General features: G+C 42.2%; 1 protein-coding gene across 2 annotated transcripts in view; it reads left to right on the top strand.

Annotated features, from left to right (window-relative positions):
- Positions 1-250: 250 nt before the first annotated feature.
- The window catches only part of MFSD1 (major facilitator superfamily domain containing 1), a 138015-nt gene continuing 125064 nt past the window's right edge, over positions 251-13201 (top strand). Inside the window, exon 1 of one of the 2 annotated variants that reach the window (XM_069213268.1) lies at positions 251-477. In XM_069213268.1, the coding sequence (XP_069069369.1) occupies positions 324-477 (154 nt within the window). In that variant the 5' untranslated portion in view covers positions 251-323. The remainder of the gene's footprint in view (positions 478-13201) is intronic. The other variant, XM_069213267.1, reaches the window with a different exon arrangement.

The following is a 13201-nucleotide window of genomic DNA, read 5'->3' as shown; positions in this document are numbered from 1 at the left end:
TGATAGGCTTTTAGTTAAGACTATTTACCGGCCCACCAAGTTAGAAACTTGTGCGTAATATTGTATCTATATATATTTTTTAAGTTAAATTTCGCGTAGCTCCAACAGTTTGCTCATTCTTTGTTTTGCTTCCTTAAGAACGAGACCTTCATTTTACCTATCTGAATGCCCTAAAAAAATGAAAAATGAAGTAGTCTAATATGGCGTCTTCCGCCGACGCCTCTTCTCTCCGTGCGTCCTGTTTACCCTTGCCATACCCCACGATTCACGTGACCAGCTCGTTCTGCCTCACATGACCATTCAGCCTGAGTCGATCTTCAGCTATGGCGGAAGAAGAGGACCGCGAGCCTCTGCTGGACGGAGCACCCAGAAAGATTGGCAGTGTGGGAGGCCGGGCGAAGATGCTGGGTTGCTGCGACCCCAGCACCTTAGGGCACAGGCTCATCGTGCTGGGACTTATGTGTTTCCTTGGTTTCGGTAAGTTGAAAAGCTTCCACCTGCACCCCATTCCTAATGGACTGCTGCTACACCAGAACAGAACACTCACCCACTGGGCATCTTTAGCCTCTGCTCAGGCACCCACATCCTTTATTTATGCCTGCGATTTTATTTAGCGCGGACCTTACCCAAGGGTGTCTGAGCGCTTTACAATAGAACAGAGAGCGTTACAAGAGAAATTGAGAGTACAGGATAGTAGGAAACAAAATGTATATCTACTGTGGTTACTCATGACAAGTTACTTATTTACATCGTACTTAATAATTACATAAAATATATTTAGAGAAATTACAAAAGAGTACAAGATTATACAGAAGAATAATACATATTTACAGAATGAAATCCAGGGAAATCTAAAATAAGGCACACAAGTAACAAAGTTAAAGCTCTCGAGATAGTTAAATAGCAGAACAACAAATTAGGGATATGCCAGTAAAGGTGGGGTTGGAGTTAAATAGCAATTAGAGATATGCCAGTAAAGGTGGGGTATGGTTTTCGATGAGTGGTGTTATTGTGAACTATAACTGTGGGAGAGAATGGTTTTGAAGTCTGTTCAGAAGTAGGTGGTGGTGCCAAGGTTTATAGGCAGTGAGTTCCAAATTCTAATCCCTTTAATTTGAGAACAACTGCACCATGGTTCCCTTTTGAAAGTAAGAGGTTTGAGCAGCAGACTGTCAGCATTTCTTGAGGGTCTAGTGCCACCAGATAACTTGAGGTTGTTTGCTAGGTAACACAGGGTGGAGGTGTGAATGGCTTTATGCGTGATGCAAGCAGTCTTATATATGGCCCTGGCTTCAATAGGAAGCCAGCAAAGAGTTATCAACATAGGCGTGATATGGCCATTTCTTTTTCCCCATAGATGAAAAGTGCAGCTGAGTGGAGGATGGACGTTAGAGGAAATAAGTGAGTCTTGTGGAGGCCAGCGAGAAGAGAGTTACAGTAATCAAGTCTATAGAGTACCAAGGATTGGACTAGAGTTTTCAGCTCTTGCTCGGGAATAAAACATTGATCCTCCGAGAGAAGTCTCAGTTGAAATTGTGCATTCTTGCCTATGGTGTTGATTTGGGACTGGCGTTTGAGTCTTTTGTCTAGGAAGACACCAAGGGTTATTTGGCACTGTCAACGATGGTGGGTTTGCTGTTGAGAATGTTTAAATTATCCATCCATGTTTGAATAGGAGGTTGGGAGTTTGAGGTAGAGATGAAAAGGAATTCAGTTTTAGAGGGACTCAGTTTAAGGTGATATGACATCATCCGTTCTTGGATGGAGTTAAGGGAGGTGGCCAGAAGTGAGATGTCGTGTGCAGAGCAGACCTTGAAGTAGATTTGGGTGTTGTCAACGCAGAGGTGATAGAAGATCCCGGCATCTTTTAAAAGGGCTCCTAGCAGTTCAATGTAAAGATTGAAAAGGCGAAGAGCTAGGATAGAGCCCTGAGGGACACCTTGGTCAACAGATCTTGTAATTGAGCGACTGTTTTAAATTCAGATCATCTGAAATCTCCTGATGAGGTAAGATTCAAACCATTTAAGTATTATCAGCGGTGTGGAATTCTTATAGCCCGATGCCTAGGACATATTGTTTGGTGTCAAGGACAACAAGTTTTCATGTATACTTTGTCCTTGGGACAAGTAGGCCCAACCCCCTGCAGCACAAACTATTTGGCTGGCAGTTTACAGAGAAGAATACTGTCTGCAGTTCAGGTAATATTTGTGTCCATATGTTAAAGCTGTTGAACTTATATTTATGGTTCATTAATGCAGAGCCTTTATTATTAGGGTGAAGGCTTTAAATAAACGTAAGGTCACACTGCACTACTGACAGTGGTTCCAGTTAAAAAAAAAAAGCGTAAATATTTGAAAAGTTTAACAATATGAGGCTATGTATAATGTTCCCAGAATGCTATCTAATTAGATACAAATGTTTGCAGAAGTGTGTAAGCAAGATTGGTGATTCTTTGCTTTCAAAATAAAATGTGTAGAAAAAAACGAAAGTATAAAAAAGTTTCGCTAAGTTACTGTGACGTTTTTGGTACTATTTCTTTGACGCATCATTTAGTAGAATGTGTTGATGCATGGTAGTATTTCCAAAAATATTCATAATTAAAAATCGGTGTAACCATTTTCAGCAAAATTGTGGGACACATGAAAATAAACAAGCCCTGGCAAAGCCAACTGATCCTTCATTGTTTTTTAGCCTTTTTGTTTAGTTAATCCGTGCCTTGTTTTGACATGGCTTTTGTAATACTTTATTGCTGTGGGAGCTGCTAGGCTCTCACCATTGTAACAAACATTGACAAAAAGAAAAAACAGGTTCTTTTTGGTCTCAAAAAGCACACATATTGCCCTTGTGGAAGAGCAGAATGCTCCTCAGTCACTGTAAAGCTAGACAATAGGTAGAGAGAAATAGAATTTTAATAAAAACAAAATGTATTGGTTAACGTCGTCAGCCCTAATTAGGGGCTGAAGTCTTAAAGAAAGTCACAAAAGTACACTCATGGAATATGTCTTTGCATTAGTGGCTTTCATGAATTTACAGACGTACACCAGGAAAGAGTACTCCTAGAAAATATTTGTGAACTGTATTTTAGCATGAGCAAATATGCATCTGTAGATTTGCACATGTGAATAGCTATTGAGCGTTTACAAGTTCACTTTCCCTTCATCCACTTTTTTCCCAACCCTGGAAGAACTTCTACTTCTGACCTTGTCAGGAGTACATTTCCAACCGTTCTCAATATGTGAAAAGATTAGAGAAGAGCTGGTGAAAATCCTTAAAACATTCTTTTGCACAGGTTTGCACAGACTTGGGCATTCCATCTTCCTCGATCCCCAGTATGTAGATCTGCAGAAAGGAGGTAAAATAAGGACACTGGTGCACTAGGGCATGAAATTCCTAGTATTCAAGCACTACTATAGTATCAGACCTGGCATAATCTGAGAGGATATTATCAGAGCTCTTACACAATGAGATTGCTGCCATAACTTGTTGCCACTCTACATGGCACCAAAGGGACAAGTAGATTTTTTTTTTTTTTTTTTTACAGGACAAGTAGATTTAAGAAGCAGCCTGTCCCATGGACTAGAAATATTTTTTAAATTTCACGTCCCTGACTATTCCTTCAATACCCATTCTTTGTTTTAGAGTGTTGGTTCGTATGAGATGGTTGACAGTATCAAAGGCTGCAAAGAGGTCAAGAAAGATCAGAAGACAGGAGCTGCCAGATTCTAGGACTCGAAGAGCATCATCGATAATCTGTAGCTGCGTTGTTTTGGTGCTGCAGCCTTGACTGAAGCCAGATTGAAATTTGTGGAGAAGATTATTGTCCTTTCTCTGCTACACATCTTTCAGTGATTTTGGCGAGAAAAGGGAGGTTGGTGATATGGCTGATCTTCAAAATGTCTGACCTATCAGTGGAGGGTTTCTTAAATAGTGGGGTCAGCTGACCAGATTTGAGGGAATTGGAAAAGGATCCTTCGCAGATGAAAGAGGTTAATCAGATTTGTCCAGTAGGGAAGTATAAATCGACTTCTTTGTTGCATGGGTTAGGGTCTGAAGGGTAGTTCGATGGTTTGGTGTTCATGATGTGTTTCAGGAGGGAGTCTTCAGTGATGACGTCAAAACAGAACCAGGAGCCTTTGGATTTGCATATCTCATATGGGGTAGTATGTGAGTCATGGTCAATTAGCGATTTAACCTTTGCATCAAAGAACAGTGAAAAATCTTCTGCTTTTTTCAGAGGGTCTTCAAATTTGATGGTCGAAGATGCTATAGGGTTATTGCTGGATTCGATTAGGTCAGAGTTTTTTTTAGGTCTGTTCTTGGCAGAATTGAGCAGAGATCTAAAGTAGATTGATTTTTCCCTATAGATATGTTTATGATAATGAGATTGCGCATAGCGAAGGTGTGAGAGGTTGTTGGTCGAGGGTGACTGTCTCCATTTCTTTTCCAGGGTTCTAAGATCTTTTCATTGATTGTAGAGGGTCTTACTGAGCCAAGGACAGAAGATGTAAGACTTCTCTTCTTCCCTTACATTGGAGCTAGATTGTCAATCAAGACAGGTAGATTGGAGTAGCAGTGATTGGTCAGATCATTGATGATGGAATTGGGGTTGATGTCTGGTAGTATTGTCTTAGTGCTGTTGCAGAGAGTGTTGATGTCAATGTTCTTTGTTTTGCGAAACCAGGTAGTTGCTCTTTTTGGTTGGCCCAAGGTACACAGCATGCGAGAGGTGGAGTGAGAAAGGGATGAGGAAGTGGTCGGACCAGTGGACTGATATAGCAGCCATGTCTTCCTGGGTGTCCCAGTGAAGATTAAAGTCTCCAAGAAAAATCAAATTATCACTTTGCGAAGATTGATCACTAATAAAGTCAATGAATTCCACGATGGAGGAGCTGTCACCTAGTGGGTGGTAAATGGCGTTAATCTTGAAAGGGGAGATGTGTTCATGCATTGAGTTCCAAAGTAAGGCATTCAAATGTACAGAAAGAACTACTAGGTAGTTCCTTACATTGAAGGGAGTTTTTAAAGATGACAGCTATTACTCCCCCCGGCTCTGCCTAGTCTGTCATTATGGTTGAAAAGAAGATCGAGGAAAGTGTGAGCTGTCATTAAACCAGGGCTCAGTAGGGATTAGTAGGTTGGAGGTTGTTGTGAGTAATGGTGTTATTTCAAATTTGTGTTTAACTGATGATCTGCAGTTGTGTAGCATACAAAGCAGCTCTGAGGTGACAACTTTGGTGTAGGGGGTGTCAGTGAGTTTGGTGGTGGTGGGAATGCTGTTCTTGTAGGGCTGAGTATGAGTTGTGGGTAACCAGTGTTTGGTTTTGACCAGAGAGATGGTGGGTATAGTGCATTGTTTAGTGCTGTCAGGATAGGAGATGGTGGAAGACGTAGGGGTATTATAACTAGCAAGTAGATTATATATAATTTTGGGTGATATTGTGCACATTTCTTTGGGGGTATGGGATCGAGTGATTGGGATATTGTAATGTAGCCGAGGGGGTTAGCGAGACGAGTACAGTGGAAATTTTGGAATTTAAGGGGGGAAATAGAGGCTTCAAGCTGGGAGATTGAAGAGATGAGGAGACCAAGTTTGTTATTAAGGGTGTTAAGAACAGTGTGAGGAATGTAATGGTGATCGGGAAGGGCAGTGGGGTCAGAGGAGAGAACTTCTTGGGCAATAGGGTGGGTGAGGGAGAGAGGAGGGGTGATGAGAAGGGGTGTTAGATTGTTGAATGGAGTGTTACAAGCCTCGAATCATAAAAATGTTACTAGACCTGAAGATTGAGTAATTTGAATTATCTACTTGGCCTAACTGTAATGTATTTGACCCGGAAACTGTTCTCAAATTGTGTGATCCTAGGCAAATATTATACTTTACAGTCACCTTTTTCTTCATTCTCACATATGAGTGCACCTTCCAATATGTGAGTTCAGCATTTCTGCTGTAGAAAAAATCCTCTTTTGTTTGATTAAATACACTAAACGTTTGCCCCATGTATAATAAATCTAGCCCACAAATGAGGTACATATGTTCCATGCATGGCTTACCTCTTAGTTTACTAACAGCTTTCCCATCAGGGCAGGAGTGTTTCTCAGTTTATGTTTAAACACTCACTTTAAATAAATATATTACTAAAGCATTATGTGGTAGCGCACTGTCATTTACAGACAGTATATTTCCAAGAAATTTTCAAAAGCCTTCCCATTAACTTGCAGCTTTACTGTTAAAACGATATAGTGTATTAACATTAATCTGTGAAAACATAAACTCCCTGCCTGGGCCAATCACTGGAAGTCGCGTACTGGAAAACAACAAGGCACCATCAACGTGGTGCTGTATTACGGGGCTTTTCACATACACTGACTCCAGACCCATGCCCCATATAGGAAGGTCCAGGTATTTACTCCATTATTTACTCCAAACATGCCACCAAGGCAGTTTAGCAGTGCAACACCACTTATAATGAGTTGGTCCCAGGAACTATAAAATAAAAGTGATGAAAAACGTGCTCCAGGGATTTACAGAGACTTGTACACCGGCCTAGCACAGCACAGTTATTTTTTTGAACTCTCAGATATTGGTACTAGACCACCACTCTGCGAGTGTGCACCAGTGAAACACATTCAGATTGCGCTAATATATTTCATGTAAAGACGTGACCGCCCGTAGCTCTGACTGGGACTGAAGCGAGTGTGAAGTCAACAGCTCACAAAACACACAAACATACCCAAATCACATTTTAAATTGGCACTGATAATTAAATGCTTTCCTTCTGATGTCATTAAACTCTTGTTTTCATTGTTTGTACTCTTTTGTCCGGCCTAGGGCTCAATTCCTCCTTGTTTGCAACCAGTTGTAATTCTGCACTAATGGGAATTGTGCAGGAGCAAAGTCCTGTCTCTTGGGCACTGAATGAAAACATGTTGAATGACGAGCAGGTCGTGTCAAGCCTTGTGTAGATTCAGTCCATTCATGGCATCTGGTGTTTCTTGCACCTTTGTGATTTCTGTCCTTTTGTGTCTCGACTCTACCCTTTGTGGATGGTGTTCTTGGAGCCTGGGTTGTATGTGAGGTCTGACATATACAGAACAGTGAAGGTAATGACAGTGTCGCCTGTATTGAAGTGAACTGTCTCAAGTAAGTCAGTTGCAATATGTTTACCTATTGGTACAGGTCTTAGAGCAATACCAAGTGGAGAGCACATGCATTATGGAGAATGGGCATATTTCACAGCTGTCGTTGCCAGCTAGACCTCTTTGAGAAGATCTTCATGCCTGGTGGTGAAAGAGGAAGTTCCACCCTCACCCTGTCCCCGTCCTGTTTAAATCTGTTTGCTCAGCATCTACTCTCTCCAGTGCCAGGCTAGTGGTGGAAGGAGGAAGGTCTGCTTCCTTGTTTGTGGTTGGAGAGCGTCCGGACCCTGCACTGTATACTCCATGTACCAAAAATTTCTCTCTCGTAAAGAAATTATTGTTACCTAAAAGCATCCCGTAACTAATGGAACCTTTCATTGCTAAGTTAGAATAGCACAATTGATGTACAAGTCCAAAGAGAAAGTTTGTTAATTCTACCTGAAGTAGGGAACAAAGACTGTGAATTGGCTAAAATATTATTGCAAAACTGATGCTTTTGCAATAGTTATTCTTGTAGTCATGGAAGAAGGAGGCAGCACCATCCAAGAGTAAAGCTGCAGTTGTGTCGGTGGTCTACCCTTACAAATGTGTGGCTACGGTGTGACACCCCTTCCTCTTCCCCGAGTTAAGAATGCATGTTCTGACTTGTTGTTTGCAACCAATGATGAAATAACCTAAATATTTTGGTACAACTATATCTCCATTGCCAGAATACGTGGCATGTATGTATCAATCACATATCTAACAGGCTTGACACACAGGAATTACCTATTTTTAGAAGCCGTATAAATGTATACATGTTCTGAAGAAAGCTGCAGACATGCTGTGCTCTGTGAACACGTAAAACATGTAGACTGGTGCAGGTGGAAGGGTACCAATAGCCCCAGCCCATCACTCTTGGTTTTAATCCAGTTAAGGTAACGGGGAATAAATTATTGCATTGGATAACGGAAGACTGCTTTCTAATCACTCCTTTCTTGCAAAGGAAGAATTTCTCTCCCTTGCACAAAAAAACCTTGCTCTCGCTAACAGTGGTTGTAGTGCACTTGAATTTGCATGTAAGTGTGGTAATGCTCGATGATGATTCATGCTATAATTTTGTAGGTTAGGGCGTTGAAATTCCCAATGGTAAATTTGTCCCTATTTGGTGTCTACAGATTTGATTAGCCCTGTTCTTCTAAAGTCGATCGATATATTTTAGCCCACCACTCCACCCACACGACTTCAACCTGAGCATTCGACTACTCTATTCTCCCCTTCTTTTTTTATTGCTTCTTATTTAGTACTTAGTACACATCGATCAACCTACTGCCATTGCATAACTCTGGACCACATAGTTGTCTCTTACCAGCTTACGTTGTCTCATTTGTTTCCTCATCTTTGACCATTTGAATACATGTATGGTGGTTACCATCCCTCCTACAAATCAGCCTATCTACTTTTCCATTTCATTCAGTAACTGCTCTTTCACTGATTTCTAAAAGCAAATTAATACTAATCTCACACATCTGCGGTACACCTCATTATGCGACCAGTTTAATAAAGGCTTCTGCTTGCCTTTAAAGCACACTCATTCTTGCACACATTCACACCCACTGCTTCCATGTCCAAAAGCCCCGGCAACCCTATAATTTACTCACTGAACACCAAGATGAGGGCACTTCTTTGTAAGTGTGCTTGGAGCAAATGCAAAACTCGGACAAATCTGCACATTTACAGGCATGCAGTATTTCTAGCCTTAGATAATGCCAAATCTACCTACTTTCAAAATCTTAACAACCTTATTGCGTCACCTTTCAACCTGTGGCATTTACAATCAGGAACTTAGTCTTCTCACCATTCACACCACTTTTTCCTCGTATTGTTCTTTGAGGATCACCACCATTAAAGACACACTTGCTCCTCACGCCCTGACTCATTAGGCTTCCCTCTCTGACTTTACCATAACTCTGTTGTTGGAGCTTCCCCCACACTCCTGTCTTCAAATCCTGCCCCCATCAGATCCTTTGAGACCTCAGTTTAACAAACCATTGGCTCTCTCCCTGATGGCTCTCTTTTGCATAGTCATTCTTTTCAATCAGTTCCTCTTACCTGGTTTCTGCCCATGCTTTTTCAATTGTATTACCATTACAAAAGCAAAAGAAAAGGTACATGGAGGCTGCAGATTCCTCTTGTGGAGCTGCCCTAATGCAGGTTAAGACAAACAAAGGACAAGCTGACTTAAGGAGAGAACATGCATAGTTAATGAAAAGACCTATGTTTTTGTCCTCTGCTCAGAAAATGAGAAGATAGGATCAGTAGGCAAACACACAATAATTACTACTAGTATTAAACACCGAGGACTAATCAAACTATTTGGAAGTGGGTGATAAAAATGATTGAATGTAGGAAAGATGAGAAATTATGGAAATGTACCCCCTGTGGAGAGAGGCAATATATAGTGTAAATGTAAGTTATTCCTATAACATCAGACTCGCATTGTCCCTATATTTCCTTTTTAGGATTGAGACTGTGAGTGCATGCGTCAGTGTATGCGTCTCACTTGCAAGACTGTTGTGTTTAGTAAAAGGCTTGGAGCCCGCATTTTGCTCACCATTTGTTAGTTTGTGTGGCATTTTTTTTTTACATTTTTTTTATTTTACAGCCTCGTAATTCGTCAAGGCACGGCTGGCATTATTATGTCCCTCTGTGTGAAGCAGGGATCAAGCACTAATTGATTCAACTTAATTAGTGCCTGACCGCTGCTCATGATATGATCGAAGTACTATATATATATTTTATTTAAACTTCTAGTGCCCTGCAAACAAAAGGCTTGTGACTGTTAAAACGTTCCCAGCAGAATAAACTCAATTGCGAAGCCTTTTTTTTTTTTTTTTTTTTTAAAAGCTTACTTCCTATTATTTTTCCAAGTCCTCGTTTCTCACTTTCCACTCATATTTTCCTATGTTTTTGCTCGTGGGCGCAGTTTTCAAAAGATGATAATTTGTTTGAAATATTGTAAATTGACAGTGTTTCTTTATTATGTGTAATCTCTGAAATTGTTTTTTACACATCATCATGCAGTACACCCCAATCCACTCACTCAAATCTGCCCCACTAGTATCCACCCCATCCAGTCCATTCCATCCCACACTACGTGAATCCTCCCAACCCACGCCAATCCAATCTGCCCCACTCCAGTCAAAACAATCTACCCCATTTCAATCCAGAACAATCTGCCCCACTCCAGTGCGCCACACTCCAGTCTGCCCCACTTCAATCAAAAATAGTCAGTCCCACTCCAATCTGCCCCACTTCCATCCAAAACAATATGCCCACTCAATCCCAATGTATTCTACTCCAGTCCATCCTACTCCCATCCAGTAAACCTGACACCAACCAAATCCACCCTAATACAGTGTGCCCCACTCCATTCCAAAACAATCTGCTCTACTGCAATCCAAAACAACCTGCCCGCTCAAATCCGCCCCACTGTAATCTAGTCTGCCCCACTACAATCCAAAACAATCTGCCCATCTCCAATGCACCATACAACAGTCTGCCCCACTCCAATCAAAAACGACCCGCCCCACTCCAGTCTGCTCCACTTAAATCTAAAACAATATGTCTCGCTATAGTCCAGTCTATTCATCCCAAATCACCTCACTCGAATTCAATCAACTCCACACTTACCTAATCTACCCGACTCCAGTCCACACTAATAAAATCTACCCCAGTCCAATCTAAAACATTCTGCCCCTCTCCAGTCTGCCCCAATCCAAAAACAATCTGCCCCACTGCAATACAAAACAATCTGCTCCACTTGAATTGGTCCCACTCCAGTCTGCCCCACTCCAATCCACCCCACTAAATCCCAATGTATTCTACTCCAGCCCACCCCACCCCACTCCCATCCAGTCCACCCCACACCAACTAAATCCACCCACTCCAGTCCACCCTGACCGACTCCAATCCAAAACAGCCTCACCCATTTCAATTCATTTCAACCTGCCCCATTCCAGCCTGCCCCACTACAATGCCCAAAACCCACTCCAATCAAACAGTCTACCTTACTCCAAACTAATCCACCTCACCCCATTCCTACCCACTTCATCCCTAGTCACCTCACAGCAATCCACTTCAATCCCCTCACTGAAACCCAGTCCACTCACCTCTAATCCACCCCATTCCAATATACCCCACTACTACAATCCAATACACCTCTCCCCAAACCAGCACACCCCAATCCACTTCAGTCCAATCCACCCCACTGCAGTCCGATCCACCCTCCTCCAATCCAACTCACTGAACTCCAATCCAACCCACTTCACTCCAGTCACCCCACCAACTCCAATCATCCCACCCCAGTCCAATCTAATCCACCCTACCTCAGTCAAATCCAACCCACCACACTCAAATCACTGCTACCCAATCCACCTCATTTGAATACAGCCCACCCCACTCCAATAGAATCCACTTAAGTCCACCCCTTCAGTCCAGTCTAGTCCACAATAATACACCCTACTCCAGTCGAATCTATCCCACTCCAAACCACCTTAATCTACCTCACTTCAGTCCAGTACATCACTCTCCAATCCAATCCACCTCACTCCACTTACCGCAATCCAATCCACCCCACTGCAGTACAATTCACCTCATTCCAATCTACCTGACCTCAATGCAGTTCATCCTGGTCCAGTCCATCCCACCCCACCCACCTTCTCCAATCCACCCCAGCCCAAAACAATCCACCCCACCCTATCCCAGTTCAGTCCACCCCACTCCAATCTACCCACCACACTCCAATCCACCCACCTCCATGCAGTCAACCCCACTCTAATCCAATCCACCACCATCCAATTCAGCCTACCCCACCACAATCCAATCCACCCCACCCCAAGCCACCCCACCTATCACTCCATCCAAACCACCCACCTAGTCCATTCTAATCCACCCCACTCAAATTCACCACAATCCCATCCACCCCATTCTACTCCAATCCAGTCCACCTCATTACCTCAATCCACACCACGACTCTCTCTGCCACTGAATCCTACGTCCCTCTACTCAACAATACTGTAATCCTCCTACTCCACTCTACAACAATCGGACAAATCCACTCTGACACTCTACTCCCCCACTCTGGCCCTTCACACCACTAACCTTTTAGCCATGTTGAATAGGAGCCAGGCAGGTGTACAACGTGGCAAATCGTCAATAGTTCTTCTATAGGTGAGACCTATTTGCTTTGCCAATGCTTGTTTTTGTTGAAAAGAGATGAGAGTGAGCAATTCAGCGAGTGGGTTATCTTTGATGACCCACTTACCAAAAAGCATTTATGTTCTCTATGTAAATACCATTATATAACTACAACAATTATCTTGTGAGGCTCATGTGGGAATTTGTTCTTTTCAAGAGTCCTGAGAGAGCATTTTGTTAAAAGAAATGTTTTTACTGCAAAGTTTCTTAGCATGCACACAGTGTTTTATTTTTTTTTCTTGCCTGACACTGATAATTTGCATATGCATTAGATTTACATAATTATCACTTTTGCTTTTGTTCTTTAGATATCAAAGAAAAACATATAACAGTTAAATTCTTAGTGGATGATTTAGTGGATGTAATAATGTGTACAATACAGCCTATTCAGATGGGCGAGGGGAGCTGCATGTGCATCAGGGACGTTCTAAACGATGTGTGTTCTGTACGTATTTCCTTTCCCATCTGAAGTGGTCATGTTTTCTCCTGGTAAGTGTCTCAGCTCACTGTGGGCACTTATCTGGAGAAAATCTTAGAACTCTGGTTAATGCATGCCTTAAGTCCAGGTCCTCTGGCAACTTGGGATCAGTATTCAATTTCCTTCTACCACTCAGCAATGTCTTTTAACCATCTACTACCCGTCTGAGCACTTGGGCTTATCTAGGGTATTGCCAGCCTTCCTCTGGTCAGCAGCAGTGTAAGATCTATAAACATTTTGCTCACTGCGCACTTTGTATGGTGAGCCCCAATACCAGGGAGAAACACTTGTAGACAGCAGCATATTTCTAGCTGTAATATAGTTCTGTCTTTGTTCGCATCCATCACTCAT

This window comes from Pleurodeles waltl, chromosome 11 (assembly GCF_031143425.1).
Source record: "Pleurodeles waltl isolate 20211129_DDA chromosome 11, aPleWal1.hap1.20221129, whole genome shotgun sequence".
Lineage (NCBI taxonomy): Eukaryota > Metazoa > Chordata > Amphibia > Caudata > Salamandridae > Pleurodeles > Pleurodeles waltl.
This window is presented reverse-complemented; position numbering and strand designations above follow the sequence as displayed.